We start from the raw sequence: 15,804 nt of genomic DNA on the forward strand, positions 1-15,804 counted from the left end.
CCCCTCCAACCGTCACCTGGATGGTTGAGCATCTCTGCAGACATTGAGGAGCCCTGAAGATGCCCAACGCGACCTTCTCCCTTCTTGCGAAGGCAATGCTGCTTTGGAGGGCAGTGGAGTTCTAGAACTTGTTCATGTCAAGGGTCTCATTATGGGCGGGGGTTCTGGAACCCCTGGACCAATCACACCCTTTTTTTTTCCCAAGAGGAGGGTTAAGTGGAAGGCCTGGCAGCATTTCCCGCTGCCTCCCCCCACTTTGAAAGAATGGATGATACCTCTGCTTCGGCAGGGTACTCCTATCGCCACATGGAGCGGAAGATGAGTGCGATGGCTTGTACGGTCTTCAACGAACTTCGGCTGGAAGGGAAGCTGTGTGACGTCATCATCAAAGTCAACGGGTGTGAATTCAATGCTCATAAGAACATTCTCTGTAGCTGCAGCTCTTATTTTCGGTCAGTGCTCCCCGTCTCTTGAAAGGGATGTAAGCAACCAGCCAAGATCCCCCTCCCATCAGTTGGATGGTGGATACTCTTATCTGGACAGCGTAATGATTGTAGCCACCTTGGGTGGCCCCTGGCCAGACAAGCAGCATATAAATACACCCCTCCCCCCGGTTGTAGGAGAAGGAGCAATTCTAATCATAAGGGTCTTTGTGGAGGTGTGTTTTCTAAAAGGCAACTGGACTTTCTTGGTTTGTTTATCAAAGCATTATAATACAATACAATAGAGTTGGAAGGGACCTTGGAGGTCTTCTAATCCAACTCCCTGCCTAGGCAGGAGACCCTATACCATTTCAGATAAATGGCTATCCAACATCTTCTTAAAGACTTCCAGTGTTGGGGCATTCACAGCTTCTGGAGGCAAGTTGTTTTACTGATGAATTGTTCTAACTGTCAGGAAATTTCTCCTCAGTTCTAAGTTGCTTCTCTCCTTGATTAGTTTCCACCCATTGCTGCTTGTTCTGCCCTCAGGTGCCTTGGAGAATAGTCTGACTCGCTCTTCTTTGTGGCAACCCCTGAGATATTGGAAGACTGCTATCATGTCTCCCCTCGTCCTTCTTTTCATTAAACTAGACATACCCAGTTCCTGCAACCGTTCTTCATATGTTTTAGCCTCCAGTCCCCTAATCATCTTTGTTGCTCTTCTCTGCACTTTTTCCAGAGTCTCCACATCTTTTCTACATCGTGGTGACCAAAACTGAATGCAGGATTCCAAGTGTGGCCTTACCAAGGCATTATAAAGTAGTATTAACACTTCACGTGACCTTGATTATATCCCTCTGTTTATGCAGCCTAGAACTATGTTGGCTTTTTTGGCAGCTGCTGCACACAGCTGGCTCATATTTAAATGGTTGTCCACCAGGCTTCCAAGATCCCTTTCACAGTTACTATTATTGAGCAAGGTACCACCTATAATGTACCTGTTTTCCCCCCTTTGATAATGTTTCGCTATCCAAAAGGCTTCTAGAATTCTAAGCTTCTTGGAAGAGAAGGATTTAAACACATTCAAAGGAAAAACAAAACTAAGTCCAGTTGGAAAAAAGCACTTTTGGGATAACCGTGACCTGGATGATTGGGAAACTCCGTAGCTACCTATCTGATTAAGAGTCTTCTGTTTCCTTTAAAATAACTCATCTTTTTAAATAAAAAAAACACAGATAGCAAACCTTTTTTAAGGGTATTGTTTGCCTTCTCGGGTTAAATGACATTCTAAAATAAAGAAGGTAGTTTTTAACAGTCCAACATTTGTACAGTGTGTGGATTAGGGGGTGTTCAATACTGCTGTACAAAAAAAAGAAAAAAAATGCATGAGCTAGGATCACAGAAAAGCAAGAATGAGAATTTAGAGCAGTTTTCTCCACATCTGGCACCCTCCAGATACCATTATACATTACAATTAGAAAACATTTGGAGAGCATCAAATTTGGGGAAAGTGCTATACAAAAGGCAGATGGAGTTTGAATTTTGCTTAAGTATTTTGCTTTTTTCGGGGATAAAATAAATTCCATTGAAATGATTTTAGGATATTGTGAGATCAAGCCAGAAATGTGTTTGCTTCCATCCCTCTACAGAATAACAGAGTTGGAAGGGACCTTGGAGGTCTTCTAGTCCAACCCCCTGCTCAAGCAGAAAACCCTATACCATTTCAGACAAATGGTTGTCCTATCTCTTCTCAAAAACCTCCAGTGTTGCAGTACCCACAACTTCTGGAGGCAAGTTGTTCCACTGATGATTTTTTCTAACTGTCAGGAAATTTCTCCTTAGTTCCAGGTTGCTTCCCTCCTTGATTAGTTTCCATCCATAGCTTCTTGCCTGCTTTCGGGTGCTTTGGAAAATAGGTTGCTCCTCTCTTCTAGAAGAGAATACACTGGCACCCCAAAAATAACTTAAATGGGGTATAGCGATTAAGCTGAGAAATCATCTATGGTGCTTAAAAGTTTGCAAACTCTTTTGAATGTCCAATACTTCCTTATAAATGCAATGTGACCTGCTTTCCAGGTAAGTCCTAAAACAAGATGAAAACCCAGTTAAACTGATGAATCACAAACATTCTACTACGTTGATTTATTGAGGAAAGTATGTATGTATGTATGTATGTATGTATGTATGTATGTATGTATGTATGTATGTATGTATGTATGTATGGGACGCAGTGGCTCAGTGGCTAAGATGCTGAGCTTGTCGATCAGAAAGGTCAGCAGTTCAGTGGTTCGAATCCCTAGCACCACGTAACAGAGTGAGCTCCTGTTACTTGTCCAAGCTTCTGCCAACCTAGCAGTTCGAAAGCATGTAAAAAAAGCAAGTAGAAAAATAGGAACCACCTTTGGTGGGAAGGTAACAGCATTCCTTACACCTTCGATGTTTAGTCATGCTGGCCACATGAGTATGGAGACGTCTTCAGACAGCGCTGGCTCTTCGGCTTTGAAACGGAGATGAGCACCGCCCACTAGAGTCGGGAATGACTAGCACAGATGTGCGAGGGGAACCTTTACCACAGTGTTTTTCAACCTTTTTTGTGCAAAGGCACACTTTTTTCATGAAAAAAAATCACGAGGCACACCACCATTAGAAAATGTTAAAAAAATTTAACTCTGTGCCTATATTGACTATATATAAAGTAATTCTCCCACGGCACACCTTACACTATGTCACGGCACACTAGTGTGCCGCGGCACAGTGGTTGAAAAACACTGCTTTACCATATGTATGTATGTATGTATGTATGTATGTATGTATGATTTCTACATCTACATATGGCAGTACATACAATAAGACAGAAAAAAAATTAAAACAGTACGAAATAAATACACATGTCACTAAGTTAAACTGTTACTATGGATTTAATGCAACCAGGAAAGAAGCTTTTAATAGACTTTGGACCCCAAATTGATCCAAAGTTAAATCTCTGTGTGTCAAGCTCCTTAATCAAATAGTAGGGCGGGGAGGAGACAGAGAGAGAGAAAGACTAACTAAATTTTGTGACTTATTTTTGAAGCAGGCCACTAATAGCTTTCAATGTTTCAAACGTATAAGAGAGATGGTAGGGAAAGCGGCGAACCAGTTGGAGAACCAGTTTAGTGGTTAGGTGAATAGCTTAGAAAGCGGGAGACCGTGAGTTCTAGTTCCACCGTAGCTTCTCTCCTTGATTAGTTTCCATCCATTGCTTCTGGTCCTGCCTTCAACTGGCTGACTTTGGACCCGTCATTCACTCAGCTCACAGGATGGTGATTGTGGAGAAAAGTAGGAGAAGGAAAGTAGGTTGGCTATGTTTACTGCCTTGTGTTACACATAAAAATAAATAAAGGGATGCCTCCAATAAATATATGGTTATATCTTTATGTTTATGGTTTTTATTTATATTTGTTATTAGGGCTATATATTTATTTTTATGGTTATCCATTTATTTTTCTTTTGAGAGCGGGCGTCAGAATCTCAGTAGTGTGTTCACAGAACAAAATGTCAATAATGATTATCTTATTTTAAACAGCGGTGGCTCAGTGGCTAAGACGCTGAGCTTGTCAATCGGAAAGGTCAGCAGTTCAGCGGTTTGGATCCCTAGCGCCGTGTAACAGAGTGAGCTCCCGTTACTTGTCCCAGCTTCTGCCAACCTAGCAGTTCGAAAGCACGTAAAAATGCAAGTAGAAAAATAGGAACCACCTTTGGTGGGAAGGGAACAGTGTTCCGTGCGCCTTTGGCATTGAGTCATGCCGGCCACATGACCACGGAGACTTCTTCAGACAGTGCTGGCTCCTCGGCTTTGAAATGGAGATGAGCACCACCCCCTAGAGTCAGGAACGACTAGCACAGATGTGCAAGGAGAACCTTTACCTTTATATTCATTTTTCTTTTGAGAGCCGGAACCAGAATTTCATTTTTTTAAAAATCTGTGCAGTGTGTTCACCGAAAAAAAGTCACAGTAAAAGTTATCTTATTTTAAACAAGTAAACAAACTAATAAGCAAGCAAGCTGGAGGGATTTCATTAAGCCATGAGTCTCCAAACTTAGCAACTTTAAGATTTCTGGACTTCAACTCCCAGAATCCACCAGCCAGGAATTCTGGGAGTTGAAGTTCACAAGTCTTAAAAGTTACCAAGTTTGGAGACTCCAGTATTAAGCCAACACTGTCCCTTGGAGGCCCAGCACACCATGACTGTTAATACTTCTCTTGCAGAGCTCTGTTTACCAGTAGTTGGAACAACTCCGAAAAAAAGATATATAATATTCCTGGTATTACCCCAGATATGATGAAGCTCATTATTGAATACGCTTACACAAGGACAGTGCCCATTACGGTGGACAATGTGGAGAGGCTCCTAGTGGCCGCCGACCAGTTTAATGTGATGGGTATTGTCAGGGCCTGCTCCGACTTTATGAAGTCTCAGCTCTGTTTAGAAAATTGCATCGGCATCTGCAAATTCACCGAGTATTACTACTGCCCGGAGCTACGTCAGGCCGCCTACATGTTCATCCTGCACAACTTTGAGGAAATGGTAAAAGCGTCGACTGAATTCCTGGAGCTCTCGGTCAATGAGTTTAAGGACATCATTGAAAAGGACGAACTCAACGTGAAGCAGGAAGACGCTGTCTTCGAAGCCATTCTCAAGTGGATCGCCCACGAACCTCCCAACCGGAAACAGCACATGGCGGTCCTGCTACCGAAGGTGAGTTTAGGTCAGCTGCCACCTTATGTTCACTATTATGCGGCGACCGTGTGCCATAAAATTGTGGGGGGGGGGGGAGGAAAATGAAAGGAGCGGCAGGCTTGTGGGGAAACAAAAGTAGAAGCTGCCTCCAGGCTCTGCTTCAAGGTCACCCAGCTGGGCAGAAAAAGGGAGCTGCTCACCAACCTGGGCACAGACTGACCGCTATGCAAACATCTTGCAGGAACTTGATTGGTGGGCAGAGATAGGCAGGCAGAGAGGGAATAGAACAGAACAGAGAATAAATAGAATAAAGAATGAATAAATAGAATAAGGCTAGGGCTAGGATAGGAAAGAAGAAGGAGGAGGAGGAGGAGGAGGAATAGGAATAAAGAAAGAATAGAATAAAATAGAATAGAATAACAAGAATACAAACGAATAAGAAAATAAGAATAAGAATAGGGAATCGGGAATAGGAATAGAGAAAGAATAGAATAAAATAGAATAGAATAAGAAAGATAGGATAGGATTCGATAGGATAGAATAGAATAAGAAAATAATAAGAATAGGGAATAGGAATAGAGAAAAAATAGAATAAAATAGAATAGAATAAGGATAGGATAGAACAGAATAGAATAGAATAATAGAATAAGAATAGGGAATAGGAATAGAGAAAGAATAGAATGGAATAGAATAGAATAGAATAAGAATAGGGAATAGGGAATAGGAATAGATTAGAATAGAATAGAATACAGAATATTGCCACTTTAAATGGACACTAATTAGCATACATTCACATGAAATTTTGTTGCATTCAGCTCTTAAGAATAAAAAGATCATACAATGGTGGGCACTCTCTTGACATTTTTGAGTCTCCCTACAGATGCCCTGCTATCGCTTTTCGTCTTCTTGGCTGAAGGTGAGTGATGGCAACTGGACTAGTTTTAGTTAGCTTGAGACATTTCGCTGCTCATGAAAGCAGCTTCATTAATCTGACCAAGTTCATAAGGCAGAGAGTCGTTGAAGCGTTACCAATCCTCTTGCACCAACCTCAGGGGTTTCCTTCCCAAAGTCTATTGCAATATGTTGATGAAGAGAGAAATAGCACTTGAGACTTATATACCACTTCACAATGCTCTACAGCCCTCTCTAAACGGTTTAGAGACTCAGTATATTGCCTCCAGCAATCTGGGTCCTCATTTTACCCACCTCGGAAGGTTGGAAGGCTGAGCCAATAGCAATAGCAATAGCACTTAGACCTATACATTTATCGCTTCACAGTGCTTTACAGCTCTCTGTAAGCAGTTTAGAGAGCCATTATATGGCCTCCAGCAATCTGGGTCCTTATTTTACTGACCTCAGAAGGATGGAAGGCTGAGTCAACCTTGAGCCGGTCAGGATCAAACTGCTGGCAGTGGGCAGAATTAGCCTGCATTACTGCATTCTAACCACTGTGTATCATGGATGGATGGATGGATGGGAAGGAGGGAGGGAGGGAGGGAGGGAGGGAGGGAAGGAGGAAGGAAAGAAGGAAGGAAGGAAAGAGCAAGGGAGGGAGGGAAGGAGAAAAAAAGAGCAAGAGAACTTATGCTCTATCTGGGTCCTCATTTTACCCACCTCAGAAGGAGGGAAGGCTGAGTCAACCTTGAGCCTGGGGAGATTTGAACTGCCAAATTGCAGGCAGCCGGCAGCCGGCAGGCAGCAGAAGTAGCCTACAGTACTGCATTCTAACCACTGTGCACGATGGATGGATGGATGGATGGATGGATGGATGGATGGATGGATGGAAGGAAGGAAGGAAGGAAGGAAGGAAGGAAGGAAGGAAGGAAGGAAAGAAAGAAAAGAGCAATAGCACTTAGACTTATATACCGCTTCATGGTGCTTTCACAGCCCCCCCTAAGTGGTTTACAGAGTCAGCCTCTTGCCGTCAACAATCTGGCTCCTCATTTTACCCACCTCGGAAGGATGGAAGGATGAGTCAACCATGAGCCATTCAGGATTGAACTGCTGACAGTGGGCAGAGTTAGCCTGCAACAATGCACCGTAACCTCTGTGCCACCAGGGCTCGTAATCTTAAAGATTCTCAATCGTCCAGTTGTCTGAAAATTGAGTCATGGTAGCAGGACTTATTTTTGTTAGTTCCAGTTGCCCATGGCTCAACCTTCCAGCAGCTTTCCCTGGAAGATGGAGAATGTTCAGCAGCCTATATTCTCTTCTTGAAAACATCTGCAATCCCCTCAACCCTCTTCCTGTCTTTGAAGGTGCGCCTGGCCTTGATGCACGCGGAGTACTTCATGAACAACGTCAAAATGCACGATTACGTGAAGGACAGCGAGGAGTGCAAGCCCATCGTGATCGATGCCCTCAAAGCCATGTACGACCTGAACATGAACGGCCCTTCGAGTTCCGACTTCACCAATCCCCTGACGAGACCCCGGCTCCCTTACGCCATCCTGTTTGCCATTGGCGGCTGGAGCGGAGGGAGCCCGACCAATGCGATTGAGACGTACGACGCCCGGGCGGATCGTTGGGTGAATGTGACTTGCCAGCAGGAGAGTCCCCGGGCGTACCACGGTGCTGCCTACCTGAAGGGCTACGTCTACATCATTGGCGGCTTTGACAGCGTGGACTATTTCAACAGCGTCAAGCGGTTTGAGCCCATCAAAAAAACCTGGCACCAGGTGGCCCCCATGCACTCCAGGCGCTGCTACGTTAGCGTCACAGTCCTTGATAACTTCATCTATGCCATGGGTGGCTTTGACGGCTACGTGCGCCTCAACACGGCAGAGAGGTACGAGCCCGAGACCAACCAGTGGACCTTAATCGCTCCCATGCACGAGCAGAGGAGTGACGCGAGTGCCACGACACTCTACGGAAAGGTAATTATTGTGCAGAATTTTCCGGCGGGGAGTAGAATTGCCAGGCCCTTTGCAGGCTCATGTCTTGGATTTTTCATCATCATCATCATCTTCTCCTCCTTTAAATGACACCATAATCTCTTTGCAGGTTGGAGTCTGGGCAACTAAATGGAGCTGAGTGTTTACTGGCCGGATGCTTTTCTTGTCACCGGTGCGGAGTTTTGTTTTTTGCAGCAGACATTTTCTCACGGTGCCCAGAGAGTGAAATATATGCCTCTGCAGATATCGAACTCACAGCCTCCTGCTTGTGAGGCAAGAGTGCCACCTCTAGGCCCCCGCACCACACGCAAAGCGCCCCCTTTTCGGCACTTGGGGCTGAAAAAGTTCGCCATCACTGCTCTATAGGTTGCCTGAGCTCCCAGGTTTGGTTGAAGTTTGGGCTGCTGAGATGAGATGGGATGAAGAGGCTCATCTTCTGAAAGGGTGTTGGGCAATCCCTATTGTGGTTTGGATCTTGAGTGATGGCCAGGGGTGAAATCCAGCAGGTTCTGATAGGTTCTGGAGAACCGGTAGCGGAAATTTTGAGTTATTTGGAGAACTGGCAAATGCCACCTCTGACTGTCCCCAGAGTGGGGGGGAGGGAATGGGGATTTTGCAGTATCCTTCCCCTGCCACGCCCACCAAACCACACCCACGCCCACCAAGCCATGCACACAGAACCGGTAGTAAAAACTTTTTGAATTTCACCACTGGTGAGGGCTAATCCTATCACTCTGCCTTTGTTCAGACTTTGCAGCAGGGAATTTCAAAACCCTCCTGCCTGGAATGGATTTCTGCCGGCAATATTTGCTTTGCCTATGAATAGAGCTATCTGTCACTTTGCCTCTTAAGTGGTGACCTCTGCTGTGGGCTATTAAGAAAAGGCGGGGGCTGTTTTCTCCCTCTAAAACAAAAGCTTATCATTCAGGGAAATATAATATTCTGCCTTTTTTTAATAGTTCTCAAAATATTTCATTCCCCTAGGAGAGGAGTGGGTGCTAACTTCCTAGCTGGCTGGGTGATTTTCAGCCAATCACCAGGAAATGGTGAGTTCTAGTGCTGATTAGTCATGAAAGCTGGCTGGGTGACTTTCAGCCAATCACCAGGAGATGGTGAGTTCTAGTCCTTCCTAAGCCATGAAAGCCGGCTAGGTGACTTTGGGCCAATCACCAGGAGAAGGTGAGTTCTAGTCCTGCCTTAGGCACGCAAGCTAGCTGGGTGATTTTTGCCAGTCACCAGGAGATGGTGAGTTCTAGTGCTGCTGAGTCGTGAAAGCTGCCTGGATGAGTTTGGGCCAGTCTCTCTCTCTCTCCATCTCCCCCTCTCTCTCTCCCTCTCTCTCCCTCTCCCTCTCTCTCCCTCTCTCTCCCACTCTCTCCCTCTCCCTCTCCCTCCCTCTCCCTCTCTCTCCCTCTCCCTCTCTCTCTCTCCCTCTCTCTCCCTCCCTCCCTCCCTCTCTCTCTTCCCAACCTACCTCACAAGGTTGTTGCTTGTGGGGAAAAGAGGCATAGGAAGATGTGTTGGATATGTTCACCCCCTTGAGCTATTTGCCATCATAATCAAGGCAAGAAAGGAAACCTGTTGTGGCACCTATAACAGAAGCTCTGGAGAGGTGAACACATAAAGAGTCATTTATTTTATTTCATTTTATTTCTTTGTTTTGTCAAGCGTGTATCAGATAATAGATGGAAGTATATGCAAGATGATGAATACAGGAAATGGATACGAATAAATGGGGAGAGTAGGGCAGGGAACAGTCCAAACCAGTAGAAACCCACCTCTGATTTTTTTTTAAAATAAACATTTTTTTTAATTTTTACTAAACAAACACCACACAAAAATGACCATCTTACATTACATCTTGTAGAAAGTGTGTCAATTGGTTACAATTAGCTTTCGTGCATCTCTTCCAGAATCCTTACTTACGTTCATATCGAATATCAAAGTTCTTAATGAGTCTTACTTTCACCATATCATAGTTCTCATTTAGCTGAAATTGTTTTAATGTCCTTTTGCCTAGAATAATCCATAGTTCAAAGAAACACAACCACCTAATGGCATTTCATTAATTATTACAAAAGTCATCCAATAGCCTTAAACCTTTATAACACATTCTAAACAAAAACTAGTTGACAAAATATCTGAGCCCTTTTCTCCCCTCAAATCACTGTTTACAATTTGTGTCCATGTTCCTTTTATTATGATAGTACATATATGTGTCATTAACTGTATCCCTTATCCTTATCAATAATGCCCTTCCAACGTTCTCAGTGCTCGCAGGCATCTAATGAACTCCCCCCTCCTTTTTCCCCGTTTTTGGGTTTCTGCAAACACAAGGTTTACATTTGCGGTGGTTTCAATGGGAACGAGTGTCTCTTCACGGCGGAGGTCTACGATGCCAAGGTGGATCAGTGGAGCTTGATTGCTCCCATGCGAAGCAGGCGCAGCGGGATCGGCGTGATCGCGTACGGGGAACACGTCTACGCGGTAAGGCTGGGGTCCTCTTGGGGCGGTAAGGGCAGGCGAGCCGGCAGCATCCTTCAATCGCGGTTGCTAGCTGAACGGTTCTATGCGCCGTCTAGGGCAGCTCTCTCCAAGCCCTGGCCCTCTAGAACAGTGTTTCTCAACCTTGGCTACTTGAAGATGTCTGGACTTCAACTCCCAGAATTCCCCAGCCAGCATTCGCTGGCTGGGGAATTCTGGGAGTTGAAGTCCGGACATCTTCAAGTGGCCAAGGTTGAGAAACACTGCTCTAGAACAGTCGGGAAACAACTCCAAGATCAGGGGTGTCAAACTCGACTCCATCGAGGACCGCATCGGGGTCGTTTGACCTTGGGGGGGATAGGATGGGTGTGGCCAGCTTGATGTCACTCATGTCGGGGGCGCCAGTGGTGGCCCAGGCACTGCCAGCGAAAATGGGTTCCCGAGCTCCATTTTCAGCCGCGACAGCCTCCTGCCGCCCTTTGCCAGCAGAGGGTGGCAGGAGGCCATCGCGGCTGAAAACGGAGCCTGGGAAGGCCGTGCGCAGCAGCCCTCCCGAACACAGTTTTCGCTGGTAGAGGCACCGCGGTGCCACTCCTTTGCTGTTTCCAGGGTGGCCTCGCAGGCCAGATCTAAGCACCTGCTGGCCAGATCCGCCCCCTTGAGTTTGACATCCCTGTCCTAGATTGTGGACAAGCAGTCCACCACATCTTGGAGGAGTGCAAGTTGGTCAGGGTTGTTTTAGAATAGAATGAGAGAGTTGGAAGGGACCTTGGTGGTCATCTAGTCCAACCCCCCCATCTAGACAGGAAACCCTACACCACTTCAGACAAATGATTATCCAGTCTCCTCTTAAAAGTCTCCACTGATGGAGCATTCACAACTTCTGGTGGCAAGCTGTTCCACTGGTTGATTGTGCTCACTGTCAGGAAATTTCTCCTTAATTCTAAGTTGCTTCTCTGTTTTGATTAGTTTCCACCCATTGCTCCTTGTCCTGCCCTCAGGTGCTTTGGAGAATAGCTTGACTCCCTCTTCTTTGGGGCAACCCCTGAGATATTGGAAGACTGCTATCATGTCTCCCCAGTCCTTCTTTTCATTAAACTAGACCTATCCAGTTCCTGCAACCATTCTTCATATGTTTTAGCCTCCAGACCCCTAATCATCTTTGCTGCTCTTCTCTGCACTTTTTCCAGAGTCTCCACATCTTTTCTACATCGTGGCAACCAAAACTGGATGCCATATTCCAAGTGTGGCCTTACCAAGGCCTTATAAAGTGGTATTAATACTTCAAGTGATCTTGATTCTATCCCTCTGTTGATGCAGCTTAGAAAATTTCTCCTTAATTCCAGGTTGCTTCTCTCCTTGATTAGTTTCCACCCATTGCTTCTTGTCCTGCCCTCAGGTGCTTTGGAGAATAGTTTGACTCCCTCTTCTTTGTGGCAGCCCCTGAGATATTGGAACACTGCTATCCTGTCTCCCCTAGTCCTTCTTTTCATTAAACTAGACCTACCCAGTTCCTGCCACCGTTCTTCATATGTTTTAGCCTCCAGTCCCCTAATCCTCTTTGTTGTTCTTCTCTGCACTTTTAAGAAGTCCATGGGGTAGGTAGATAAGGAACCTGGAATTAAGGAGAAACTTCCTAACAGTGAGGACCATGTGTGTGCAACTCGCCGTGTCCCCTTGCTGTCATGTGACATTTCCCCCATTTGTGGAGCTAGAGTGGCCGTGACCCACATGTGATGCATTCAGTCTGTGGGTTGCCAGTTTGACACCCTTGGTGAGGACAATTAACTGGTGGAATAGCTTACCTTCAGAAGTTGTAGGTGCTTCATCACTGGAGGCTTTTAAGAAGACATTGGAGAGTCACTTGTCTGAAATGGTATAGGACCTCCTGCTTGAGCAGGGGGCTGGACTAGAAGACCTCCAAGGTCCCTTCCAGCTCTATTCCATTCAAATAAATTTTGGGGTTTCTCCATCTGCCATGGGGCCAAGCCGCCCTTCCCCTTACGTCGTTCCTTGGTTTGATTCTTGCCCTCTGCAGGTAGGCGGTTTTGACGGCGCCAACCGCCTGCGGAGCGCCGAGGCGTACAACCCGATCGCCAACACTTGGCGCACAATCCCGACCATGTTCAACCCTCGGAGCAACTTTGGCATTGAGGTGGTGGACGACCTGCTCTTTGTGGTGGGCGGCTTCAATGGCTTCACGACCACGTTCAACGTCGAGTGCTACGACGAGAAGACGGACGAGTGGTATGATGCCCATGACATGAGCATCTACCGCAGTGCGCTGAGCTGCTGTGTGGTCCCGGGACTGCCCAACGTCGGGGAGTACGCTGCCAGGCGGGACAACTATGTGGGGTCATCCCAGAGAGACGAGGTCAAATATTCGTCCTCCACTAGCACACTCCCAGTGTGAAAAAAGAAATCACTCCTTGACTAATAAAGCCCTCTAAGCAAGAACTAGATGCACAAGTAAAACGGCCTCTTTCCTTCCTTCCAAATAAACCAAGAGGCTAGTCCTTATGAGTGGCGGGAAAGCCGCGTTTCTCATTGTTGGCTAATTTAAAGAGACACTTTGGTCTAATGGTTAAGGTACCAGGTTAGAAACCAGGAGACGGTAAGTTCTAGTCCCATTTAAGCCGTGAAAGCCAGCTAGGTGACTTTCGGCCAATCACTAGGAGTTGGTGAGTTCTAGTCCTTCCTTAGGTATGAAAGCCGGCTAGGTGACTTTCAGCCAATCACCAGGAGTTGGTGAGTTCTAGTGCTGCTTAGTTGTGAAAGCTGCCTGGGTGACTGAGCCAGTCTCTCTCTCTCTCTCCCTCGCCCCCCCCTCTCTCCCTCCCTCCCTCCCCTTCCCCCCTCTCCCTCCCTCCCCTTCCCCCTCCCCCTCCCCCCTCCTCTATCGATAGATAGATTGATAGATAGATAGATAGATTGATAGATAGATTGATAGATAGATTGATTGGTAGGTAGGTAGGCAGGCAGGCAGGCAGGCAGGCAGGCAGGCAGGCAGGCAGACAGACAGACAGAGAGAGAGAGAGAGAGAGAGAGAGAGAGAGAGAGAGAGAGAGAGAGAGAGAGAGAGAGAGAGAGAGAGAGAGATAGATAGATAGATAGATAGATAGATATCTGCCCATCCTACCTCACAAGGTTGTTGCTTGTGGGGAAAAGAGACGCAGGAAGCTGTGTTGGATATGTTCACCCCCTTGAGCTATTTATCATCATAATAAAGGGAAAAAAGGAACCCTATTCTGGAGCATATAACAGAAGCTCTGGAGAGATGGACTGATAAATAGTCAATTATTTTACTTTATTTATTTGTTTTGTCAAGTGTGTATCAGATAATAGATAACAGTATATACAAAATTTTGAATACAGGAAATGGATACGAATAAAAGGGAACATTAGGACAGGGACGGAAGGCACGCTGGTGCACGTATGCATGCCCCCTTACAGATCTCTTAGGAATGGGGTGAGGTCCACAGTAGACAGTCTAAGGTTAAAGTTTTTGGGGTTTGGGGAAGAAACCACAGAGTCAGGTAGAGCATTCCAGGCGTTGACCACTCTGTTGCTGAAGTCGTATTTTCTGCAATCGAGTTTGGAGCGATTTACCTTGAGTTTGTATCTATTATGTGCCCGTGTATTGTTGTGGTTGAAGCTGAAGAAGTCGTTGACAGGTAGAACATTGTAGTAGATAATTTTATGTACTACGCTCAGGTCAGCTCTGAGGGGAAGGGAAAAGAAACTCAGTATGAAATCTGGAATGTTACATCTATTAAAGTGGGAAAAAACTGATTGCAAGTCAGCTTTGCTTTGCTTTGCATGCATCTAAATCTCAAGAGGCAGAACTTGATTGGCCACACCGATCCAGGTAAGGGTGTCCTGGTAGCTGGTTTTCCAGCTGCGATGGGTGCCGCCATGGAGTGGGTAAGCAAGGGCACTCATCCTAAATATGAGAATACCCAAACTCTGTGGCACGTATGAATAAGGGTCTGCCAGATCTCCGATGCAGATTCAAATGCAGCAATTGCTAACTCTTTTGTGGTACGTCTGAATAAGGAATTGCTAAATCCCCCACAACATTGGTCGCCAACAATGTAAAACAGATGTGGAGACTCTAGAAAGAGTGCAGAGAAGAGCAACAAAGATGATTAGGGGACTGGAGGTTAAAACATATGAAGAACGGTTGCAGGATCTGGATATGTCTAGTTTAATGGAAAAAAGGATTAGGGGAGACATGATAGCAATGTTCCAATATCTCAGGGGTTGCCACAAAGAAGAGGGAGTCAAGCTATTCTCCAAAGCACCTGAGTGTAGAATAAGAAGTAATGGGTGGAAACTAATCAAGGAGAGAAGCAACCAAGAACTAAGGATAAAATCTCTGACAGTTAGAACAATTAATCAGTGGAACAACTTGCCTCCATGAGTTGTGAATGCCCCAACACTGGAAGTCTTTAAGAAGATGTTGGATAGCCATTTGTCTGAAACGGTATAGGGTTTCCTGCCTAGGCAGGGGGTTTGGACTAGAAGACTTTCAAGGTCCCTTCCAACTCTGTTATTCTATTCTATCCTATCCTATCCTATCCTATTCTACTCTCATTCCATTATTCTGTTCTATTCTAATGTATTCTCATTCCATTATTTTATTCCATTCTATTCTCATTCCATTATGCTATTCTATTCTATCCTATCCTACCCTACCCTATTCTATTCTCATTCCATTTTCCCAGTGGTTCTCAACCTTCCCAATGCCATGACCCTTTAATACAGTTCCTCATGTTGTGGTGATTCCGAACCATAAAATTGTTTTATGTTTTCCATATTTTTTCAAAAATATGTTTTTTCCGATGGTCTTAGGCGACCCCTGTGAAAGGGTTGTTCGACCCCCAAAGGGGTCCCGACCCACAGGTTGAGACCACTGCATTATTATATTCCATTTTTCTATTCTATTCTCATTCCATTATCCTCTATTCTCATTCCATTATTCTATTCTATTCTCATTCCATTATTCTATTCTCATTCCATTATTCTATTCTATTCTTTCCATTATTCTATTCTATTCTCATTCCATTATTCTATTCTATTCTTTCCATTATTCTATTCGATTCCATTCTCATTCCATTGTTCTATTCTCATTCCATTATTCTATTCTATTCCCATTCCATTATTCTATTCTATTCTCATTCCATTCTATTCTCATTCCATTGTTCTATTCTCATTCCATTATTCTATTCTTTCCATTATTCTATTCTATTCTCATTCCATTATTCTATTCCATTCTATTCT

At 45.1% G+C, this 15,804-nt stretch overlaps 1 protein-coding gene across 2 annotated transcripts; it reads left to right on the top strand.

Annotated features, from left to right (window-relative positions):
* Positions 1-217: 217 nt before the first annotated feature.
* On the top strand, positions 218-12,955 carry KLHL10 (kelch like family member 10). 2 transcript variants are annotated; one of them, XM_087728698.1, is made up of 5 exons: positions 218-452; positions 4,672-5,161; positions 7,402-8,019; positions 10,375-10,524; positions 12,560-12,955. In XM_087728698.1, the coding sequence occupies exons 1-5, from the start codon at positions 265-267 to the stop codon at positions 12,932-12,934; spliced, it is 1,821 nt and encodes a 606-aa protein (XP_087584824.1). In that variant the 5' UTR covers positions 218-264; the 3' UTR covers positions 12,935-12,955. The 2 variants fall into 2 exon arrangements, with proteins under 2 accessions (XP_087584824.1, XP_087584825.1); XM_087728699.1 differs by lacking the exon at positions 218-452 and adding an exon at positions 802-860.
* The last annotated feature ends 2,849 nt before the right edge of the window (positions 12,956-15,804 follow it).

The sequence above is a fragment of the Thamnophis sirtalis genome, unplaced genomic scaffold (genome assembly GCF_051295495.1).
Source record: "Thamnophis sirtalis isolate CommonGarterSnake01/CBP01778 unplaced genomic scaffold, rThaSir2_p1.2 scaffold_14, whole genome shotgun sequence".
Taxonomy (NCBI): Eukaryota; Metazoa; Chordata; class Lepidosauria; order Squamata; family Natricidae; genus Thamnophis; species Thamnophis sirtalis.

Coding starts and splice junctions, on each gene's coding strand:
- KLHL10 (XM_087728698.1), top strand. CDS start 265: ATGGATGATACCTCTGCTTCGGCAGGGTACTCCTATCGCCACATGGAG. Junction 5,162..7,401: donor TGGCGGTCCTGCTACCGAAG/GTGAGTTTAGGT, acceptor CTGTCTTTGAAG/GTGCGCCTGGCCTTGATGCA. Junction 8,020..10,374: donor CCACGACACTCTACGGAAAG/GTAATTATTGTG, acceptor TGCAAACACAAG/GTTTACATTTGCGGTGGTTT.